The 26064-nt window shown below is 29.6% G+C and overlaps 1 protein-coding gene across 1 annotated transcript; it reads left to right on the top strand.

The window, feature by feature from the left end:
- Window positions 1-3857: 3857 nt before the first annotated feature.
- Window positions 3858-7736, top strand: TRIADDRAFT_52845 (uncharacterized protein; the record flags this gene model as incomplete). Its single annotated transcript, XM_002109094.1, has 8 exons — window positions 3858-3907; window positions 4097-4168; window positions 4310-4381; window positions 4958-5029; window positions 5554-5625; window positions 6649-6720; window positions 7390-7464; window positions 7718-7736. The coding sequence occupies 8 exons, from the start codon at window positions 3858-3860 to the stop codon at window positions 7734-7736; spliced, it is 504 nt and encodes a 167-aa protein (XP_002109130.1).
- Between the last annotated feature and the right edge of the window lie 18328 nt (window positions 7737-26064).

The following is a 26064-nucleotide window of genomic DNA, read 5'->3' on the forward strand; positions in this document are numbered from 1 at the left end:
CTTCTTTTTTTTAAGTTATTTGATTGTTGACAGTTACAGTTCTGTCATTAATTTTTTTATTTATTCACTTACAAAACTTAGAATTAAGTATTTGAAAGGTTATTCAATCTGACTCTCTCTCGTTTTCTTAATAAATTGTTGATCGGTTGTTTCCTCCGTTTTTATTTGTTGTCAAAGTTGCATTAAGTCGACCAAAGATTAAAGAAAGCAGAATCAAAGTTTATTAGAAGTTTAGTAGCTTGATTTCTGCACAATTTATTCCATTAAAATAGGACACTATAAAAGCCTCAGTTATTGCAATAGGGTAAATTTAACTTTTTAAATAGCAGTAAGAAACACCTATAGCTAAAACTTTTGTTGTTTTGACAGCCAAGTTTAAATTACGCAAAAATATTATTGTTGACCAATTGGAAAAAGCAAAACTTATATCATTCCGCGATAAATTACCCATGTTGATACCGACATATGGCTAGTTAATCTACTGTATCTAACCATTCTATCTGCAACATAATTAAATTAACTAATTAAGACTGTTGTTTAGTTTTAACAGCAATCGTTCTATTTCTGCCTAATCTAGGCTAAGCGAATGCATTTATTGTTACGCCCATTAATCAATCAACCAATTTATGTATACTATGGATTCAAGCCAATTATTATATAGTACTAACAAAGATAGCTACTATAATGATTCAGCAGCATATCTGGCTGTTTTGCTCTAGAAGATAATTATTTACCTGCTGAGTATGAATCCCATTCCGTGAACTACTATACTACCAATATATAACTAATGACCTACAATCCATTAGTTAGCTACCATAAATTCTAAAAATTTAAGAGTCAATACTTATTGACCCCGGTCGTTCATCTATTTATTAGACATATTGTTCTAATTTGGTGCCATTGACTTTAATAAATGAATTAACAAAGATTTTAGATATGAGTAACGAAACAATTTCAATTAAATTGGAATATAACATAAGGCGCTGGAATGCATTTCGCAGTGAAATTATTTAATTGAAGAAACTTGCTTGCTTTTTATTTGCGTTAAAACATATCAAATTTTTGGTTTCACATAATCGATTCGAAGAAATCATTTCCTATGATAGCTTCTTTCTGAAGCGATAATCATTCGGTAAAGAAATTTAAAATTTTTAATGAATGGTAGCTTTTTATTGATACTTCACTCATATCTAAGTAAATCTAGGCAAGTAGATTTTGTAAAAAGTATAGCATTTATGTATTTCTATATTTATCAACACCGAAACGATATCTTCTGATTCGCAGCAAAGACAACATCTTTCTTAATCTTAACTTGTAAAGTAATGAAACAGCATATTCAACGTGACAAAATATCTTTATAAACTATATCGTAGTTAGGATTTCGAAGCGTAATAGGTATCATGCAAATATTTGCTTCTTTAGAGCATTAGATCAGCAAAGTCCTCAGTTAAATAAATTGATACAACTTATGAACTATCTGCTGTACTTTCCAGTACTTTAATCTTACCAATTAAGTCAATTAAAAGGTATCCTGAATAAAAAATACGGGTAATCATGGCATTACTATCTATTTTACTTTGGCATTTCGCATTCCTTTCTGGCTATCTACATGCCTCAGGTATGAAAATTTCGTTAACTTTTTATTTCGTACTTAACTACTACAAATACAAGAACGTAACAAGTAGTGTATATTCTAAGCAACTATGACATCTAATGAAACATTTTTTTCGACTTTCAATTCGGTAAAGTATGAATATAAACCAGTTACGAATTGTTCAATCTTCTTCAAGTATCTTGCTAATCAATATTTCAATAATGATGATGTACTATTGTGATGTACTATAGTGATAAAATCCAATCACAAAAATTCCAAAGTTATAGAGAATTAAAACTTTATTAGATCGAATACAAAGACTAGCTACACATAGCTCTACTCTAGCCGAATATAACTATTGAAGGACTTCTCGAAAGAACGAACTGAATAGTCTAAAGTTGCCGGCTTACATTCATTTCATGGTAGTCATAGCCACAATCAACATAGCAACAGTCTACCTTAATTTACACATAGTCAAATTATTATTATACCATCATTAATGCGATTAGGAAACAGCTACAGTATTTCCGTAGATATTATTCTTAGCGGTCAAAGTACGGTAAACTAAGCATATCCTAATATATGAATTACAGTTCTATTTTTTTATCTCTAGCCTTAATAATAACTCAACACCGTACTATATACTGTATAGTTATCTGTACTATAGCATAGAATCTACCATTACAGTCCACAGTAGTGAGCTACCAAAACACGTCTTAAGACAAATATAGAAAGTTACGCTTCCGTAAATCTTACTAACATAGCTAAAAGTCTACAATTACGATACTAAGTTTCATTAGAACTATCTAGATTAATGTACAGATACTTTTCTCAAGAATTGCCTGGTTACAGGACATCCTAAATATTAGTTATAAACCGTTGTCTAATGATCGATACAAGTCGATACACCTAGTTTTACATACTATAAGTCACAGAGATTAAATATTTAGTTTTTTTTAAGGTTATCTGAAATTTGCTGCTGATTCTAAACCACTTATTGCTACAATTTTGACCGAATACAGTTCGGATTGATTCGTGATAGTTAGTCATACCGCGTTAGTGTGTAGTAGTATAGTACGTCTGTACTCATAATATTTAAATATTTGTACAACGTTACAGCAGTTGGTTTTTAGTGATTTTACTCATTCGATTCTAGTCAGTCAACTCATCAGAGTTGCTGTTAGTAGTTGCCAGTTTACGGCAATCATTAGTAATTATAATTGCTTGAGAAGTCTAAGTGCCATCGTATGCGCTGTTTGATTTAGTTACGTTCAGTGGTGAGATCCATCGTGATCTATATGATCTCAGTTAGACCGTAAGGTCAAATAATATTCAGCGTTGTCTTGTATCATTCTTGATCTCAAATAAAGAGTAACCTAGGACTAACAGATATTGGCCAGGTATTGATTATTTGCGTAGAAGTAGTCCAATTAGTACATTAATCCGAGTAACTATAGAACTTTCCGTATCTGCGGATGAATTAGTTCTAATACAATACGTTAGATATACTGAACTGTAACACTTATATATATAAATTATAGCTTATTATTATAGGTAATCTAATATGTATTTAAATATCAAGACTAATATTTATTGGACATTTCTTCAAATTACATAGTTAACAATTGTTAGCCAGCATTGTATAGTGGCTCGTGAGCTTGCCAAGTTTAATCATTATTCAGCATTTATGCTATTGCGCGTGAAATGAATACAGCATGTATAATGATAAAGAAAATTTTAAATATAACATGGCCGATACGCATTAGGAGCAAGCTAGAGATATAAAGTTATAACATAAATATAAAATGAAAAAAACGTTATGCACTGCGTTTTATTGTAAATAAAAATTCACAACTTTGATTATCATCAAGTCTAATTTCAAAACTTTCTACTATGAGTAAAGTTTCCACATCTATTGTATCTCAATTGCTTTGAATTAAATCCGCGTTAAGAAGCGATTATTAAAGCCTTGGCAGTTCCTTACCATTACGTACTATAATAATAGTAACATAGTACTGTATAAAAATTTACGATAAAGGTAGTAGAATAGGTCATGGATAATAAATCTAGGTAATAGATATTTGGAAAGAGTGTTAAGATGGTATATTTAAGTAAATAAACCAACTGATTGCTGTATGCCCAGTGTCAATAATGAAATAAACTTTATATTTATACCTTTCCTTGCAACGGTGTAATAGTACTTCAATGTCCTCAAACTTGCACTTGCCCGAGTGCTTCGTATATAGGCTGCACAGATGCAACCATGACTACTTTTCCAACTGCAAAAGTAATGATGGCTAACGTCACACAATTGTGAGTATATTACGACACTTTCACTATAAGTGCACTTATCAAACTAAGATTTTAGCTACAATAAAAATCTTATCTAACTTAATTCACTTATGTAAGCAAGTGAGAACTATCTCTAAATTCAGTTTAGCCGTGATTTATACCTTATAAATGCAAGGCTTAAATATAAAATGTTATAATTTTTGAAAATAGAAGGATTACTGGCACCTTAATTTGGAAAGTTAATGAAAATAGCCTATCTAATTATCCAAGCTTAAAATGGCTGTAAGTCAAACATAGTTATAGATACACCTACTAATACCTCGTTAATGTTAACTCACTAAGTCATCTCCAAATGATTATCACAAATAAATAAATGATCTAATTTATTAATAGATTTTCACTTCATGACTGATTTCAATTTAGATACTTGAACAAAAATAAAATACAAAAGATTGAAGATGGTGCTTTTGCAAGACTGTATAATTTACAAGTACTGTAAGTTAAAATAATGTAAGATGTGTTAATGGTTTCCCAGCGAGAATATTCTTAATTATTCTATTAATTTGAACTATTGCAAAATTGTAATTACTACAATTTGCAAGTTCTGTTAATCCTTTGCATACTAATCGCCCAACAGCGTCTTTGATTTCATATTATATTCATAAAGTGGCCTTAATCGAAATCTCCTAGAAGAATTGACGTCGCAGAAAATATTTAAAGAATTATCAACTTTAAGATCTTTGTGAGCTATATATATTGAACATTATTAATGAATAAATTTATTTTAAAGTCGTCAAATCCCCACGCATTTTATATCTTAGCCTTAATGCCACCATATGCATATAATACTAAGTTAATGCTAATTTCTAATCTGGTTGTTAATGCTATAGTGTATATTTTATTTAAAAGGCTGTAACTGCTACAGATACCATAGCACTAAAGGTGTATTTCGGAGGCAGATCACCTACAAAATCTGTATTTAAATAGTGTGAAAAAAATACGGCATAAGATACGTTACCATATGAAATATGCTATATTGACGATGATACGGGGCTGATTCTATCAATTTAGATATCTGTCAAACAATAAGATACAAAGGATTGGTAATGGCGTTTTTTCAAGCTTACAAAAGTTGATGACACTGTAAGTTTCAAAAGTAACTTCCTGCTAAGATTTTTAATTTTTTAATCCCATGTAGGTCATCTATTCATATATTAATTCCTCGAAAAATTTTTGCATTAATAACTGGAAAACTGAAATAGGTGGTTACACCAAAATACGCTCAGTGGCATAGCTTCCAGGACGTTTGAAGGATTATCAAGTTTGAAATATTTGTAGGCTACTTACAACTAAATTAATAATATCATCACCATTTTAATGCAGATAAAGTCATAAACATGCCATTCACTGCTTAATTCGATATTCTCTGTGATTTCTGCGCTGTATTAGTTGAATTATTATTAGCAATATTAAGTACTTGCACCTAGCCCTGATAATTCGGTAGTGAATTAAAAATTTATTTCATAACAGAATATTAGTATTGCAGAAAATGCTAAAAGAACTTGATTTTATTAAGTGATAGGCGAATAGCAAGATTAAACAGCAGCTTAACACTAGATAAAATAAATAAGAAGCAAAATTTTTTAAACTATTTTTTCTAAATATAGATATATGTATAGCAATAAAATAGAAAGGATAGCCGATGGAGCCTTCGCAGACCTAGGTCAGCTTAAATTGCTGTAAGTCTTCGCAAGGTAGCATAATTATGCAGAACTGAACATCATATAGCAATGCAGGCAATAATTGCCTTCTAGATATAAATTTTTAACAATCAAAATTTCTAGAGGATATTCATTTAATCAAAATGCATTATGTACTGTAAGTGGACTACATGCTAATCATTTTTGTACAGTTTACTCGAAAGCAAAAATTACGTCAAGAAGCATCAAGTGAATTAATTTTTAGATTTTGTACACTAGTATTTGATGTCTACCAATTACTGCAGAATCCACAAAAACTATTAATTTTATTTGCAATTCTAAGACGATTTTTTCCATAGCTAACGATACTGTCAATGTTTCGCAAATGCTGAAAGAACAAAAATGATCATAACAACTTGATGCTACAATGGCATTCTTATTGGCAAAGAATATAATAACATAGAGACATTTAAAATAAAAAGCAGATCGCCCAATGCGAGATACTTATAGCACAAGAAAATGTTATACTTAGCATTATAGAATTATATTCCTACTCCTTAGGTACTTTATAAATAGTATAATAGATGGATTAATTATAAGCAGAGTAATGAAAGCTTACAATATGCGGTAGTTGCATAATGAAATTTATCAGAGATGAAATAAATTTTTTGCAGCTACATACAGTATGACATCAGAGATTTAATGAACTCCTTTCTAAACACGAAATTATCAATATGCTTTGATATGTAAAATTACACTATTATATATTATATTAAGAGTTTAAATGATTCTATATTAAGAACTAACATAGTTCGATGATGACAACTTTGCTAAACACTATACCTTCTTCAAAGATATTTTGAATGTAACGAATTTATGCTAATTAGTAATACAATATTTCATAGTTGAACATAGTAAACATCAAGGGGCAATATTAACAATATCTATAGTCATTTTAGCAGATGTACTACTTGTTAAATGCCTAATCAAAACGGCTGAAATCAATCATTTTAGAGGGATAAGTAAGAATAATAAAGGTAATAGGTTTGCTTTAATTTCTAGATACTTAGATGATAACAAGATAGAAACGATTGGAGAGCAAGCCTTCACTGGATTAAATAAGTTACGGTGGCTGTAAGTTATCAAGATTTGGAATGTATAATCTAATGTGCTATGTCAGTGCTCCAACTATTTCATGTTCATAATTATTATTTCAGATATCTATATTCAAATTCATTAGCTGTATTGAATTCAAAAATCTTTGGGGGATTATCAGAGCTGGAGATTTTGTAAGCTAAAACAGATACAGTGCCTTGATGTATACTGATTATTTGTATAATTTTGGAAATTTCCGTTTTATTTTCGTACTAGCGATTGTACGATTATAATTAGTATATTAGCTAAGTATCATAATAAAGAAAATAATATAAGCAGAAAATTTTTTTATGCGAGACAATATTCTAAACTTGGTAGCTAAAATACCTAGATTAAACCGTCCTAAAAATACGAGTACTACACGGCAATCATGATTGCGACGCAAGTTATCGTATTCTTTTCATTGATTTAGACATCTTCACAAAAATAAGATAGAAAAAATTGAAGACGGGGCATTTTTAAACCTATCTAACGTATACGAACTGTAAGCAATTGTGAAGTACTTGTGCTTTTAACTTTTATGTACCATATAGTAACAATTTAAAGAATAATCTACAATAATTCTAAAAGAAATTAATAGTTCCTGACATTCAAGTGATCTTTTTGATATCAATATTATCCATAATAATCTTCTAATTATTAAAACAGACGGTTGGACGAAAACTTATTAAGTACCCTAGATTCTCCTAAAATATTCGAAGGACTTACAAATTTAAGAACTTTGTAAGTTATTCTGGCCATTGATGCTCACTGATTTAGAACAACTGATGATATTAGAGCAAATCTATCATTAATATGAAGTATGAATTACGCAATATTTTGTAATATATTTTACGATTCGTATAGGTTCCTACTAGTGCTATAATTTTGTAAAGCCTTAATCATATTCATTTATGTTATACAATATATTTACATAATTGGCCCAATTAGAAAATTTGAGTGATAAAATCTGATCACGAAAATTCAAAATTTGTAGAAAATTAGAACTTTATTAGATCTAATACAAAGATTAGTGACTCACAGCTCTACTCTAGCCAAATACAACTACTCAAAGACTTTTAGAAAGAACAATTAGATAATCTAATATCGCTTGCTTTTATAATCTAAGTAGCCTTCGCAGCTACAATCAAAGTAAAATGAATAACCATTTCCTAATAAATGATTCATAGTTCTATTTTTACCTTTAACTTTATAGTAGTTCATCGTTCTACTGTATATTTATCTGTGCTCTAGCATAGAGTCTACTATTACAGTCTATAATTATAAGCTACAAAATATATCGTAAGATAAATATAATAACTGCACTACCGTACATCATACTAAGCGTGGCTAATAATCTACAATCACATGACTAAGTTACTTTACAGTCTGCTATGATTTTGGCAGTAGGCATTGTAAGTAGTGGAGTATCGTTGCGTAGCATTATGTAGTACACACCAATTATCCAGATATACAAAGTTATAATAATTTTAATATCTCTGTCACGGTAGTAAATCTACCGTGATGAATGATAACTTACTTAATTTAGATATGTATATGTATCACGTTGAGATAGTTATTAATTTGGATATGTGCATGAATTATTTGATGACTTAATATAGCCGATACAAACCTGTTCCTAATACAGGTTAAATTATACTAAATATGGTATATGAATTGTCAATGGCAAATTCAATATAAATCCTGTTAATTATAAGCTAGGGCAAACATAAAGTTAATCTATAGTAATACTAGTACAAACTCACGTCGCTTTGCTGACGGTTTACGATAATGTACCCATTTGTTAATAATTAACAGATAGTTTCACCATTCGACATTATATATATCCCGGTAATAGCCAGGCACTACTATATTCACAGCGATGCTTCCAGAATACTACATTTTAATTATGCATTCACAGATGAGATGCTGTGAGATGCTATACTAAGATTAGTTCATGGTCCAAAGCACATCATGATAACTAATGTACGGTGATGGACATACCAACTTAAGATTACCAGGTACTGTGAGATATCGATAGTGCGGTACAATGTTCTTAATACTGTGGTCAATTATATACCAATCATTATAATGTGTCTAAGGATCGCTTGCGTATGCAAGCAAAGCTTGCTCTGTCGATAACAACCGTTATAAGAAAATGTAACAATCAAAATGGCGGTGTAGAAAACTCTATAAAGATTCCATGTTTATTCAATTTTCGTCAGAGAATTACATCAAATCAAAATTGAAAGGCCCAGTGGCCACCCTTAGCGATATAACGAATACTATTTAAAAAATCAGTACTCTGCAGAACTTACTACCTTAGAGCTATTCGTTTTACACATGAAGAAATGTTGAGGTAAAAAGTACTGTAAGAATCTTATACTGGCTTAGAGCTATTCGTTTTACATGAAGAATTCTTGAGGTAAAAAGTACAGTAAGAATCTTATACTGACCTATTGGAATGAACCCATAATCACAGTCACCTAACAATAGTGTAAATACTCCCGCGCTGCTCGTTAAAAAAAAAGGGAAGGTTGTTGGGATTACAAATTCATTGGATTAGACTAGGAATAATTTAATGTATTCTCGAAGTCTTATTGGTCGAAATATATCACACATCGCAAACCGGTTTTATGGCTAGAAAAGTTATTTAAATGATTGATTTTGAATATTAAATTAGACTTGCATTTTCCAGAAAAAAGATATAGTTAGAAGATTCCGAAAGTGCATTTCTCAGTTATTGTTACTTATCTAGGGTAATCTAATTAGTTTAGATTTGGCAACTTTGGTTAAGTAACAATCACAGTCAGTTTATAAGAACTATTTAGTTTAATTTGCAATATCTGGAATTTTTCGTACTGATAGCTAAACTGTTAATGATCTCTTCAGTTAAATAGCAAGAACAGTTAGCAATTAAATAAATTATAATTTGAGCCTGCAACAAAACCTGTTCTACTAATGATAATTAGAGTGTAGATCACAAAATTAATTTGATAATATCAGATTTCATTACTAATTCTTTATCGATTGAGATGCTAGCTAACAGCACAACAGGCTCTGACAGACAAGAAAAATCTCCTATAATAGCAGATCTTAGAAAAGAAGGAATAAGACCAATAATAACAGAAAAGCGGTGCTTCTTAAATACGCTATCAAACTCGCTTGCAACATAATAATTACGAACACATTACTTAATACTTACAAAGTTTAGAATGAGAATAAAATTGTATGATTAGTATCATATTCTACGAAGCTGAAATCCACATACTTGAATTACTACATACATAACTTATATATACCTATTATTCTCAACTGACCTAGATTTTGCCGTTATTTTTTAAGTTATATCTAATTCACCTCTACACGACATGTTGACAGCAACAGTTCATCTAACAGCTTCACTACAGTACCATTAATTATTTCAATTGCTGAAGTATAAAAATACTTCTTTAATTGCGCATATTTTATTCGTTTCAACCAGCAATTTATTGGCAGGTAACCTATAGTGTTGGTCTAGTGATTGCTGTATGGTTTATTTATAATATTAATTTCTTGTACTATTTGCCGAAATATATCATGATACAGGACTAAAATAAATATTAGTTGCTAACGTTTTGATAGTAGGCATTACTAGTATTGCAGTATCGCTGCATGGTACTGTATCAAGGTCGCCAATTACCGAGCTGTACACAATATAATTCACGATATCAAAGGCGAATAATAAGATTTATTCAGTCTAATTAGTATTATCAGATAGAAAGGACAGTTAGCAATAAAAATTTTAATTTGCACTATCAATTTTTCCAGCAACTGAAGCACAAAATGGCTTTCCATTGAGCACGATTTAGTGATTTTAAACAGCAATTTATTAGCAGATAAATCTTTAGTATTTGCCAAACAACTGCTGTATAATCTATTTTAAGGTTAATCACCGTAATAGTTACCGAAACACATCATGATAAAGGATAAAATAAATATTACCCTATGATGAACTAATACCAAGATAAAAATAAAGTATTACCATTGCAAATATTTCTTAGTATGAAATATTACAACATAAGTAATCTTAACGATATAATTCTTGTATACTCATATATTGAGAAAAGCTTTAGACAGAATTTCTTTTAAAATTGCTACATTACAGATCTCTTGATCCAACCTTTCATTATGCTATACATTTAATTTTTCAGATATTTGAATAAAAACAGAATATCACAGATAGCTGATGGAGTTTTCATTCCTATAAAGCAAATAGAATATGTGTAAGTCTGTAATAGTGAAATTATCCAAGAAGAATTTCTCAATATTTTCGTGACTTAAGATTTATTGTTATTAACGGTTTGATGCGTATAAAAAATTTTAGACACGCCATTTATTACAATTTATATGTAATTCCAGTACTAAATCACATTGCAAGCATTTCTACAAAATAATATATTCGTAAAGACATGTAATAGATAACTATGCTAGACATATTATTTGAAATTTTTTTCAAGCTCAACAACGCTATATTATAATGTAAGATTTGCGCATTATTGTTTAAGAGATAAAGTAGATCTGTTAAAGAACTGTCGCAAAACAGCTTAGCAACAAGATAATGTAATGTACGATAACCAAGTCAATTCCTTGAACCACGTATCAAGGAACGATATCTGCACTATCAGGAATGCTTTCGCTCTTCTAGCAGACTACGCAAAGACTTAGATGTCTCGTATTTTACGTTAAAAACTAAGTTTCAGAATTAACTTAATGATACGATATATTGTATTTATATACTCTTCCTCAATAGTTCATGAGTCATAGTTAGTACACTTAACTTTAGAATCATTCACTGAATTAGACATTAATTTTAGCTACTGCTCCCTAATGCAGACAACAATGTTTACGAACATAGGCATCTGATGACTAATACAGAATAGTCAGATTACGATATGTCCTATCACGAGACATTTCCACGATAATTTACAATCTACCATAAGTAAGTTACAATCACAATGATTCGAACTGTAAGTAGATAATACGCATTCCCTAATATAACTATTAATTTCAGTATTTATGTATATGTCACTGTTACATAAAGTAAGTGCTATATTAAAACACAGTACATCCAAATTAAAAATTAATTAAATAAGGATATGCTAACAAAATTATCCTAGCATAGATATTTCTATTCTAATATAGTATATAACACTATCACAAGAACATATTATGACGTCCGTTTTTAATTCATTAATTTAATATGTATAGTTGATTAAGCTAAGTACCTATCTTTATTTTAGAGATTATTATATCTGATTGTAGTTGTTGTCACCATTGTAGAGTCAGTTTGTAAGTGTTGATTTCTTACCAGAGACGGAGAAGACCTTGACTAGCAGCAACGATTATGTAATTATTCGCGTAGGTCAAGGTCTCTTCTATCTTACTATTAGAAACAATTCTAAGACTAATATCTTTGCATGATCAGCTCAGAAACTAGTAAGAAAATATACAGTTCTAATACAACTTAGTGAGTAGATATGCTAGATTATAGAAGAGATAATGCGTTATGAAGCCGTCATGAAATAGATATTGTTTGCATGTCCTGAAAATGTAAATGTCTTAGTAATAGATTCAACGCAAAATTTCCTTTATTTACACAGCCTATCTCGTCATGTAACTATAATATGGCGATGTGCGTCTTTCAGTTTTTATTGTCCATTAAGTTAAAATCCTTTCATAAGCCACAATTATAATATGATTGTCACCCAATGATAACGTAACTTTCTTTTATACTTATATTGTAAAAATTTTCAATCTGCAGAAGACTGTCAAGAAATGAGATTCGCCGTGTACAGGACATTCATCTTAGTGATTTGATAAACTTAGGTCGAATGTAAGTTGTAAAACAAACTTATTTAACCACGAATGATACACCCTTGAAGATTGTATATCCGTTTAATCTTATTTTCAAAACTACAGTAAATTTCATACTTTTCAATTCTTAGATCGATATCGCGAAATAGACTTACCGAAATGCCCTCGGGAGCTTTTAGAAATATGACTAAATTGCGAAAAATGTAAGTCGCCACTTGCCGCAAATACCCTGGCGATACATTAAACAACACAGTACTCATAGTAAATTTTACTTTAGTCCGCTAGACTACTTCTTTAACCTACGGTATTGTTACTGGAATATCTTTAAAATGCACACATTAAAACGGACAAAACAGAATAACGCTCATATCTTACACACTATGTATGTTGATCATTATCTCGCTCATAAACACTATCAGTCGTAGTAGACAGATTTACTGCGCTATTAGCTTATTTGTAATAACAAATGTTATTACAGTTACTTTATCATACATGGATATTTTCAGGAACAAATAATTTCATACATAAGCATGTCTCGATTACGAGCTCTATCAATCTCCTACTTTTCAAATGCCCATTTGAGATGTATTACTGTTTTGTTATAATATTGTAAGGATTTACGCGCCTATCACTAACAACAATTCCTAAAGTAGCACTTTTTATTTCTAAAAAGTCAGAAACAAAACGTATTCTTAAACTATAAATCCATATCAGAGTCATTTTTATATCTGTGATGCAATGCTAATATATCAAGATGATACTCAAACCATTTAACTATTTAAGAAAGACTAAAAATATGACTTTGCATTACTTTAGAAGGATGTTAATTTACGATACGTATCAATCATCGTCTTGACTAATTCTTCCATTGACTTTTCAAATATGCTACAGTATTCGTAATAACACTATTATATCTTACAAATAACTGTAGAAGAATACTGTGATTCTCAAGAATTAGGACTGAAATATATTAGGACGAGTTTGTTGCCAATTAAGATAGTATTTGTAAAATCACCTATAATATATTTGGAGTTTCAGACTAATCTATTTGACAAAAAATATGCAGCACAGATGCTACATTTTTAATTAATAATACTTTGAAATGTGACTAAATACACATTAAATTAACTTGTTTACTTTAATCGCCAATCGTTATTATTCTAATTTTATAATATTAAATCGCCTAAATGATACCAATATTAACTTCAATACATTTTCATGTAGATGGTTATATGCAAACTCAATTCAAAGGATTAGTAAAGAAGCATGGGATGACTCAAAGAACTTGAAAAATATGTAAGCTGACTGTAATAAATCTGGGTAGATGTTAGAGGCGCCATGTAAAAGTTAAGTCTTAATCATATCAATCTTTAGCTATAAATTATAAGTATTATATTTTTGAAGTTAGTCGCCCTTGCAGTTCTTCACTGAGTATATAAAGAAGCTTTTGAAATGATACAGAAATCTAATCTTTTTAATTCTTTATGATGTAAATTTCTCTAGTATACCCTAAATCGTATCATCGTTCATAATAGAGTAATCTAGACCAAGGAATAATACGAGTATAATGGCTTCCTTCAGTAAAAGCATAAGTTTTAATTTAAATGTCGTAAATTTCAGAACTCCTAAAAACAGTCTTAAAAATTATATAAAAGCAAAAGAATTTTGGTATTGCTACGCTGCAGGGAACGGTACTGTAGTGTTTATACATTAGAGCATTCCCTTTGCTTAACCTTCTTTAGCTAGTTTCCAGTTTTGACAGCTTCAACATTAATACGTTACTGGCTTGTTGTGCAACGGTGGAACTGAAATTAACAGTTACATATGATGGCTAAGAATAATCTAGTTATTTTCCTTATCACTCTGATTGTAGCTCAGTTACAGCAGATTATATGGTACTAATGAGGATTCATAAGCTATTGTAGAAGTCTATAAACCGCGATAAATTATGCAATGAAGAGAATTGTTGAAAATCTGTATTTAAAATAGTCTATATGACGTTTAAATCCTGTCTGTTAGCGGAGGAGTGATATTTCTGATAGAGTAGATATTGGGTCCTGAAATATGGTTCAGGGACGTAAGCTATGGATTGTAAATTGCGTTACTTCGTTGTTAAGTGCTATTAAAATATGCAAATAACTTGTTGCATTAATATCGTATCGAACACTTGAAATAATTGATTAAACTCAGGCTATTTTTATATAGAGATTTGTCAAATAATGCTATTGGAAGTATCAACGAATCTGGCCTTTCACAATTTAAATATATGGAAACATTGTTAGTTACCTTTAGCAGATTCATACACAAAATTTTATTATAAACTTATAAATTAAAAATATAAAGAGTATAAGAAATGCAAATTGTAACTAGATATTTTTGTAATTGCAGAACTCTGGGTATAAATAATTTAATCCGCCTGCACGATTTTGTCTTTTCTGAGTTATCTGAACTTACATCTTTGTAAGAACATTCCTAACTTTTTCCAATACCTACTAATTTTTTCATATTTTAACTCATCACTCCAAATTTCTATTTTGTATTTCATCTTTATTTGTTTCATTTACAGACAGCTACATGGCAACGATTTAACTTTTATCAGTACTTATTCCTTCTATGGGCTGAAGAACTTGGAAATACTGTAATGCAGCACTTAAGTATTTTAGTACCTATTACGCAACATTGGAAAATTACGACTATGACATCACTTTAAAGGGCTATTTACTAAAGCACTTTAAATTGATACGATTTCTTACGTATTGACTCAGATTCCTATATGATAACAAAATTAAAGTTATCGCTCCAGGTTCCTTTGCTAATCTAAATAAGCTAACTCTCATGTAAGTAATGAAAAAAATAATTTTAGGTTAGAATAGAGCAATAAATGATAGGTTTTATAGCCATAAAAGGTGGAGCTCTATATTTTCTGGATGGTATTAACACTCAATTTTCAACAGCAACTATGCTTTTTCGCTTCAACTGTGTTTTTATACTATAGGAAAGTTTAATTGTTAGAATACAAGACAGCTATATTTATACTGAGACTGCAACTTAATATTCTTTTAAAGCTCTCTGGTCTTAGAATAATAAATTATGTAATAAATGCAGGCAATTCGATCTTGTCTACAATTGTATTACAATGCAAGAACTTTCACGATCTCGTTTTCGTTTGGTAACCAGGCTAATAAGCAGCCTGTCTTGTCAGTTTATCGTAAATAACATTATGCTATCATCTACTAGTGAACTATCACGGAATAAACTCTTATCTATCAACGATCGTGTCTTTAACGATTTACCTTCATTAAAGACATTGTGAGTCTTAACGTATAGTATTACAAATTTATTTCTCTAAGCTATTGTCAAAAGCAACAGTAAACTAAATTGCATTAAATTAAATCTTAATTTTTTACAATTTAGACATATTCTAGATAATTACGTACTTAATCTAACTTCGACTGCTTTCAAAGGCTCTCACCAGATAGATACAATGTATGAAATATTCTCTTTCTTATATGCTAAAACAACAATATTGCAACAGTTTAATATCAGATAGTTACAATTTTTGCAGTAAACTATCAGGAAATGGAGTTCAACAAATTTCTGGTGATTCTTTCTCTGATTTGATAAACTTAAAACGATTGTAAGTTATATCATGCTACTGTGCTTGCCAAATAAATCATTAATTATTACTTTATCTTTAGCTATTTTGATTATATAATTAATTCATTTTTATTATTAGGGAACTGAGAATTTGCTCTATAACCGAAATCGGAACTGAAATATTTGCTCGCAATACTAAGCTGCAGCACTTGTTTGTTAACACTTTCCATACTTTAAGAAATCTATACTACTTTGACTTTATTTTCTATTATATCCAGTAATATAGTCCAAAATAATATCTAATGCTATTAAAATAACTTAAATTCATCTTTTAAGAGATGTAAGTGGCTGTAAAATTTCGATGGTGACCTCTAGAGCTTTCTCTAATTGTACCGCCCTAAAAATATTGTAAGATTTTCATTTATATTTTCATAGCTATATCATTTATGAAGGAACGCAAATGTCTTACAAACCAGAGATTTAAATAATTTCTTGGGATATGATATTGTACACTGTTCATATAAACACCAGTTGAGTCTTAATTATACAAAAATAGCGTTTCCAAAAGTAGCTGGATATTACACAAATGACTGACGGCGATAGAGAACATCACTAAATAAATAAGACTCTGCTAGATTTTACCTGATTAGCACGTTTTTTTCGTTGCTAAAAATCCATTAAATCTTTTATTAGTAAGATACTTAGCAAATGTAAAGAAAAAATATTTCCGTATCAATACCTAATTCTAGTTATATTTACTACCTAAAGATATATTTAATTTTGTCACAGAAATTTATCAGCTACACTGATTCGAACCTTGCCATCGTATATATTTGGATCCAATAAACAAACCAGTATGGAGACATTGTAAGTTTACATATCGGTTGATACTAAAACTGCAGTGATTGACAAATTGTATAATCTGCAATTCCTTACTTAAATTCCGTATCCCTAAATTAATATCTTCTAAATATCTAAGTGAACGCAATGCTCAATAATCAATGTTTTATATAATACTATCGAATAAACTCTCTAAGTCAAAACCTAATCTAGCGAAAGAATTCAAATTCTGATTAACTTTCGTTTGACAATAATATTCATTATTGTTAGATTGATAAATGGGAGCTTTCTGGAAAGCATTGATGAGATGGCTTTTTACGGTCTAAGTAAACTGAAAAGTCTGTGAGTTTAACTATGAATATGAGGATGAAGCGTATCCTTAACATAAATTCATCTTCTATGAACAGTATACGGGCTTAAAAAGGTATCATTTACCACGTGTAGTTTCTACAGGTAATGCAATTACAAAATTCATCTATTGAAACTTTAGAACATTAAGCACAAATTTCATTCGATACCTGGATCCTGTTACCTTTACATCTCTGACGTCTTTGGAAGAATTGTACGTATAAAATGTTAACTATTTCTATATTAGATCTAAAAAAATAATATTATACGACCGTATTCGTCGTAAATTCGACAGTATCTCAAACAATTTCTCGTCTTTTAATGGTAAAATCTTCTGATTAAGTTAAATACTTACATTAATACTAATTAGAATAATTTTAACATTGACTCCTATTACAGTACTACAATTAGCAACTGATCCTTCTATATATTTGATTTAGTTTGATATTTAAAAAGACCATAATCAATTGAATTAAACTTAGTCTGTATAGTCTATGCCAGTTCTAAAAAAGAAGATATAAAAGTAACAATCTTTTATGGTTAGCAAACTACTGTATGTGATGTAGGGCTGTCAACCATTAGTAACTTTACGTTTCATAAATGCCAAGTTTTAATAAGATAATCGAAATTCGAGATAATCAGCCTTAACAACCATCCATATGAAAGCCCACATATATAATATTATTCTTCTTTCAAAGATGAAATTATGATTTTTCACAAAACCAGTTCTTAAATTATGTTAATCGCAGGAATCTTAATCAAAATAAAATTGAATATCTGAACGAGTTAGGATTCTTTGACCTTGGATCTTTGAAATTCTTGTAAGCCAGTATATGTTACAAATATATCGCTGAAATTTAGAGCTTCTTATGGTTCCTACATATGAACTACATTAATTGAAACTATTTCTTAATTATGATAATAAGAACTAATAACGTTGAAGGAGGCTATTAAACTAAGCTATCTTATAAGAATACGCTATTGATTCTTGAGATAGAGCTTAGTAGATCACATAGTATAAGATTATTCTCAAAGCGTATAACAGACTGAAGGATTAAGAATGATCCTTGGCTTCATTACTAGGCATTTAACCTCCAATGAAATTAAACTGATAGGTAGCAATGCCTTCCTTGGCCTAGCAAAGCTAACGCGATTGTAAGATCCTCTTGTGTAATTACACATCGATGAGATCTTTTATATATTTCTTCATTTTTGGATAATTTTATCATCATTATCGTAATTTAACCTGTATTTTTGTTAAGAAACTACCAGCTTTCTAAATTATACTATGATTATTTTAAAATTGTTCCTAATTTTCGCACCTGCATTGCACTAACTGCTATTGAGCAACTCTTGACTAATACACAATTGTAGTTCGTTTATCTATTTTGATAACTGCATCAAGTTATCATCATTTATTATCGTGTTATACTTTTAATTGAGCAATGGAATAGTAGACCACTAATTACTAACTTTGAAATTATTGTGACTTACGATAGATATATCAATAACAATTACATTAGTACACTCAATGGGACGGCTTTCAGCGGATTACACAGCCTCACTTACCTGTAAGTGTCAAACTTAATAAATTACTGATTATATTAGTACAAACTAGTACGCATAGCTTCGAATTTCTATTGCTATATAAGAAATCATTGTATTACATCTTTAATGACGCTTTTCTTAACAAAGTAAAATGTGCTTTTGATGATTTAAATCAGATTACTGGATGAAAACCATTTATTATCCATTCAAGATTTCCAATTTGCTAGTTTACCTTCATTACAATATCTGTTAGCCATTATTTTTATTTATCTCATGTATTGAAAAAATTTAGAATAAGAAGATTTTAACTTAATTGCTGATTATTCAACATTAGTTATCTAAGGTCAAACAAAATCAAAGAAATTCAACCTAATTCATTCTCTGGCTTGGATAATATACAAGAAATGTAAGAAATTAAATTTAATCTAAATTAAAAATGTTTAATTAATGTTGATAGGTAATGATAATGCTAATATACTTGTACGTAATAATTGTAACTAATTTACCCTGATATAAAGAAGAAAACATGCCTATTAATGTATCAACAGTATCACTTTTAACAAATAGAAATATATTTTCACCTTATTTCGTCCACTTTGTATTCTGTTTTGATTAGCTGGCTTAATGGAAATCCCTTGTACTCTGTAGCTGATCTACCTTTAGGCAACTTCAAAATTCTTCAATACTTGTAAAAGAATTTACTAAATAATTTAATGCTTGAATGTTATTCTTAAAAATCGAAGCAGAATTGCGGTATATAACAATGATATCAGCATAACTTTATAACCTTATCTATTTCAATAGGGGACTATCGAAAAATAAATTGCGAAGCCTTAAAATTGCATGTCAATCGAACTTTACCAGCGACATTTTTAAATTGTAAATTGATATATTTCCTGATATTAATCTTGGCAAAATTTGAAACCAATGAAGCATTATTTCACATACGTTTAAAATCATTAATAACAAAATTTTACTATAGAAATATCCTTTGCTAAGTTGCATTTGCCCTCATCAAAAACTGTACTCAAGTTTAATCATACAATATTTGCGAACTGCTTTAACTGTTGCAGTTATGATAAAATAGTTGATACTTATAATAAACCATAGCAGTCGTATTTACTATAAAAAAAATCCGGTATCAACATATTTATTTTTTCTGTCATAGGGATTTATCCAATAACTTGATGACTGAAATTCGAATTCCTAAATGTTTTCAATGCCTACATCATATGTAAATTGATTTATTAGTAAATTTTTTAGTTGTATATTAAATAAAAATTGATTTATTCTGACAAAATAGAGCATCCATTGTTCTTTGGTATACATGTATTGTCGAGTTATGAAGTTTTCTAAACGTCGATATTTCTTGTGATATTAATTATGCCGAAATATATTTCAGCAACATCTCCAACAACAGAATTAACAATCCTAGAAGTATATCTCTAAGCAAAATTTCTTGCACTTCATCAATGTAAGTCTTTCTCTTACCAGAATCAAAGCACCTTGTTCTCATTCGTTTTCGCTTTATAGTAAATTCCAATACCATGAAAAATTTGTATAAATCAGTGTATATTGATTCAATGTAATTCAACTTATTTAGGACAACATTATATAAATTTCAGTTTATCATCCACAATCATAAGCGTTAACTTTTATAACTAATGGTAATAAATTTTATATTTTATTTTAATCCGTTTAATTATTTTCTAGCGATATTAGTCAAAATAGAATCACTAGACTTGAGTCAGATATATTTTCTTCGCTTGAAGAGCCGCTATTAATCAGTGTCCTGTAAGTATTTATACATTCTATTTTACAGTAAGATGCAGTACTGCAAATGTTATCATAGATCATGCCTTGACCTTTTTCTCGCGTCTTGTTTTTGTTACACGTTCTTAAAACAGGAACATGTCCAGCAATCGTTTAGAGTATGTTAAATCTAAAGTGCTTCAACCAATATCAGGCTTAACGGAGCTGTACGTGTACATACTAACTAAGCTGTATGATACAGCACTAATAATACTGAATACTAATTTTTACATGCATAAAATAAAATTTTATCAATCTATTAAGCTACTAACCGTTGTTTAGCATAATTATAAGAATAATATCCATTTAATATAGCAGTTATAAATAGTACAAAACAAAACTGTAAAATCATAAACATATTTTTACTTATAAGAAGTATTAGTATTACAACTGATAAATATAAATAGCTAAAAATTAGATATGTTTCAAAAATTATGTGACATATTAACCTTCGCTTTGATATAATTAGAAACATTCATGATAATCGTCTCGAAACATTAGATTTTATTCAATTATTTCATCAACTGAATAGACTGTAAGTATTACTAGGTCTTCATGTTAAGTAATCTAGCTAATCTATACTTATATTTATATAACGATCTTAGCAATACTCATAGTTTTGCCATCATATGTACATTTATCTACTATCAAATTAGTGTGGTCTCCAGAAATCGAGTTACGGATTTAAAAAGTAGCTATTTTAAAAACTCCAAGAATTTAACACATCTGTAAGAATTTATAATATATACTTTCTTGAATACAAGTGTAATAAATTACTGAAATTCACTGCGAATAGTAGCTACCTTGTAATCCAGAATAACATACTACATTCGTATAAATAACATTTTACGAAACTGAACGGTAATCCTTCTAAATCTCTATAAGATATTTAAGCTATAACAAGCTCCAATCTCTTAGAAATAGAACATTTATCAAGAGCGACAATATTCTATACCTGTAAGTTTATTGAGATTTATTGCATGTATAGAGTCTATGACAGCATAGACATGTTATGAAAGGAATTTATTTTTGTAATTTTACCTCACTAGACAACATATATAACATTATTTCGGATCGATTTACTTTTTTAATCTGTCCTTATAGACAATTAGATCATAACAAAATTTCGATAGTAGAAAATGAAGCATTTCTCGGTTTATCAAACTTGCTAACGCTGTATGTTATCGATTTTTACCTTTTAATGTGACACAAACATATCCACTTTGTCGGTTATTTTATAAAAACAATAGCTTCATGAGACATGACGTTTAATCTACTAGGGACATCAGCTATAACCACATTATTTCATTGAATGGGATATTTCCTCAAGATTTACACCGCCTAAATTCGCTGTATGGTAGCATTATGCAGTATTTATTCTATATTATTATTTACGCTAACTAGTTCTATTGTTAGACTTCATATAAAATGTAGAAACACCTGTAAACTGAATCTTTAATTGAAATTAGATATATAGCTGCTTAAAACAAAGAATACAACGATATTTTCACTTAGAATTTAATTTAAATGCTTATTTTCACTTCACTATTTAAAGTAACTGTGATGGAAATCAAATCTCTTCTATAGCTGGAGCTCCATTTTATAATTTAACAAAACTGACTAAATTGTATGTTTCATTATAAACTCTTCAGTCTATCAATATCAAGATTTAGTTAAGATTACTACTATACTAAACTGAATAATTTTTAAATATCATAACATACCAATGAGCAAACTCTTCTTCTAGATCATTGAATCAAAATCACCTACAAGAAATTGCTAGTGACGGTTTTAGTAATCTGATTAGCCTGCGTTTACTGTAAGTATAGAACCTAAATTATTTATCGTATATAGAATCGACTAAATTGACTAAATATCAACTAAGCTATAGTCCAAAGTTACTTACTTAATCTTTACTGAATCTTTTCGTCTACATTTTGTAAGAACAGCTCGATAAATTATAATAAACTTACCCGCTTATCTTGTGAGTCCATTTTTGAAACCATTTATGATCTGTAAGTGACATAGCTAATAAATTCATGTCAATTTGTAGTATTTTAAGTCATAATACGGCTATAGAGGCATTTAAGTAAGTTACTGCCAATAAATTGCCTGGTACTATTTCAAATTTATTCGATTGCAATACATTAGCGATAGTGCAGTGCTGTACTTTTCGCATTGGTTTGGCTTTCCTTACGCGTTGCATTTGAAATTATTCGTTGTAGTGCAGCATCTCTTTTTTAATAATTAAGGAGAGGACAATCAAAACACTGAAAATATAATTAACGCGCTATCAAGAAGATATATTCACAGAAGTTTTTATACACTTTGTTCAAGATAAAATCAATTCGTAATGATAATTAAACTAAATGTAATCAAACAAGTTTCAAGGCGAAACATTATTCGATGTGTTTACACAGAGAATTGTTGTCGTCTTACTTAAAATAAATATACATCATAGTAATATTTACCTTCTTTATTGTATACATTCAGGAGGATAACTCATAACAATATATCCTACATCTCTCACAGTTGTAACAAAACATTTGGCAGTTTATCACAGAGAATGTAAGTTATAATTAAGACTTTATCATTTTAAAACTTAAGCCAGTATTAAGATATAAAAAAAATTAAATGCTGTATATGGAGTTATATATTTGTGATTAACCGATTATAAAAATCCAAAACTGGTAAAGAATTAGGACTTTATCAGATCTTCATAATAAGATAATCTATGCAAAGCTCTATTCCAACCAAATACAACTACTAAGCACTTTTAGAAATAACCATTAGAATAATTTAAGTAGCTAGCTTGTATACTTATCGTAGCGTTCATAGCTATAATCAGCATAACATTCTACCTTATTTACTTATATCTAGATTATTATTAGTAATAATATTTTACAGCGAACTATTAATCCAACATAGAAACTACTAGAGTAATTACATAGTGTCACTAAACAGCTTTAGTGATCTGGGTTGAACTGATCTATCTACTCTAATTAATCACAAACTAACTCCAGTACGTGTTCTGTTCGGAAATTTCCAATAGTAGATAGTTGAGATAGACGACAAGGGTTCAGACAAATTAAGTCTTATTTATTATAAGCTACTTCGTAAATTAGTACTAGTGTACTCTACAATAGTCTTAGCTGCAAACAAGGAGCATCAAGCTCCATAAGGCATAGACATTATTTCTATCCGTTAGAGTACGATGAACTAACCATATTCTAATATGAATTCGTTACAGTGTTATACGGTGTAATATCCAGATTAGAGTAGAAAGATCTATTGCAATTCAAATTACTGTGATTGCAACTTACTTATGGTAGATTGTAGATCATCGTGGGCATGTTCCGCGATAGGACATATTGTAATCTGACCATTTCTTATTAGTCATTAGATGTCTATGTTCGCAAATACTGTTGTCTTTATTAGATAGCCGTAGATAAAATTAGCTTTTGATTCATTAGAAGATTTCAACGTTAATATTACTATCTAGAATTTCTAAACTACTGTAAAAGAGTATAGAAATGCCTCATATCGTACAATAAAGTTAGTTCTTTACATTAGTGTTCACCATGAAATACTGTACAAGTGTCACAAACCTGCTTCGTGACAAAGATAATGTAAAACAAATCTCTAAATTACTGTAGTCTCCGGTATTTAGTGTCCCTGAACTATCTCAGAAGAATTTAAATGCCTTCGCTTCTACGTTATACAACTGTAGAACTCTGCTTTATTTAACTATCTGCCGAGCTTAAATACTCTTTGGTAGCTGCTATCATGTATGAGTCATAACGGTTCATGAAATTTAGTTCATATTGGATAGCTAAATTAATACAGAAATTATTCATAATCTTAGACATGTACTGAATGATTCTAGATAATTAGATTACAGTATGTCCATACACAGAATTATTTATAGTATCCTCTACAATTGAATATCTTCAGAATATTCATCACAAGCGTTACAAGATATAACACTATAATCAATTAACATTAGTTACCTTATAAAAACTCTTACTACAGTAAAGCATAATTTATTGCAACAAACTAATAACTACCGTAGTTCTTACTGTAAGTCATTATTAGCTATCTCCATATATAAATATTAACCACTAAATTTAGTCATTTACTCTTCACGATGGTTTGTACCGTAATAACAAGACTTTTATGTCTTTGTGTAGTCTACTAGTATAGGAAAAGTGTTCCTGATAGGGTGGATGTTGCTCCCTGATACGTGGTTTAGTCAATCGACTTATTGATCCTACATTACGTTATCTTGTTGCAGAGCTGCTGTGTAACAGAATTACAGTTCTATTTTTACCTCTGACCCCAACGGTAACTCGATATATTGTATATAGTTATTTGTACTCTGGCATAGAATTTCCACCACAGCCTATGGTCATGAGCTATCAAATATGTCTCAAGATATCTATAGAAAGCCATACTACTGTACACTTTACTAAACACGGATAATAATCTAAAATTCCAATACTTAGCTATGTTACAACATTATAGTTTTATGCCCTATTACTGAGCTAATTCTTTACAGAAAGTAACCTTTCAGTCATCATGTATTATTTTATCTGTCACGAAAGCAGTCTTCGTGTAATTTATTTTATTTCTATGTAACGTTCTATATATGTTTATATCTCAGAAATATTTACGGTTTCCTTAATTGTAACTCTAGTAGCTAACAAAGAATATATTAGTAATCCTTACTTTAAGATCAGATAGACTAAGATAGTAATTACCAACTAGTTGAAATAGATTGTATCTATAACCTCCAATAATGTTAAGGTTAAAAATACAATTTCTAAGTTTAGACGAAATATCTTATTAAGATAGCCTAATATGTGTTTTTAAACTATTATTAAGGATTGGATAATTAATACTGAAAATACAATAAATTTGATAGGATTAGACTGTGTTTAATCTGTACTAATAGAGGTTCTAATTAAAAGCTAAAGCTGTTACTAGCTCGTAATATTATGTTATACGTATATGAGGTAGAAGTTTACAAAATTACTTTGTCTTCAATTACAGAGATATCAGTTACAATAATTTGGTACGAAATGGAATTAGAGTAGAAGAACAAGTTTTATTTAAATTATTAAAGCTGCCTCCTGCTATGTAAGTAATTAATAAATGCTAATTATCAGATAATAGGACGCTTCAGTTAATTGCTACCATAAAGTGAAATAATTTCTGGAGGCTAATTCTTGTTCTTTAAATTTATAAAATGTAAATAGACTTTTGGCAGGAAACAACATTAAATCTATTCCAATGTCATTCTTAAAATGGAATCTCTATATCAGAACATTGTGAGTAAATGAC

Source organism: Trichoplax adhaerens, genomic scaffold (genome assembly GCF_000150275.1).
Source record: "Trichoplax adhaerens TRIADscaffold_2 genomic scaffold, whole genome shotgun sequence".
Taxonomy (NCBI): Eukaryota; Metazoa; Placozoa; class Uniplacotomia; order Trichoplacea; family Trichoplacidae; genus Trichoplax; species Trichoplax adhaerens.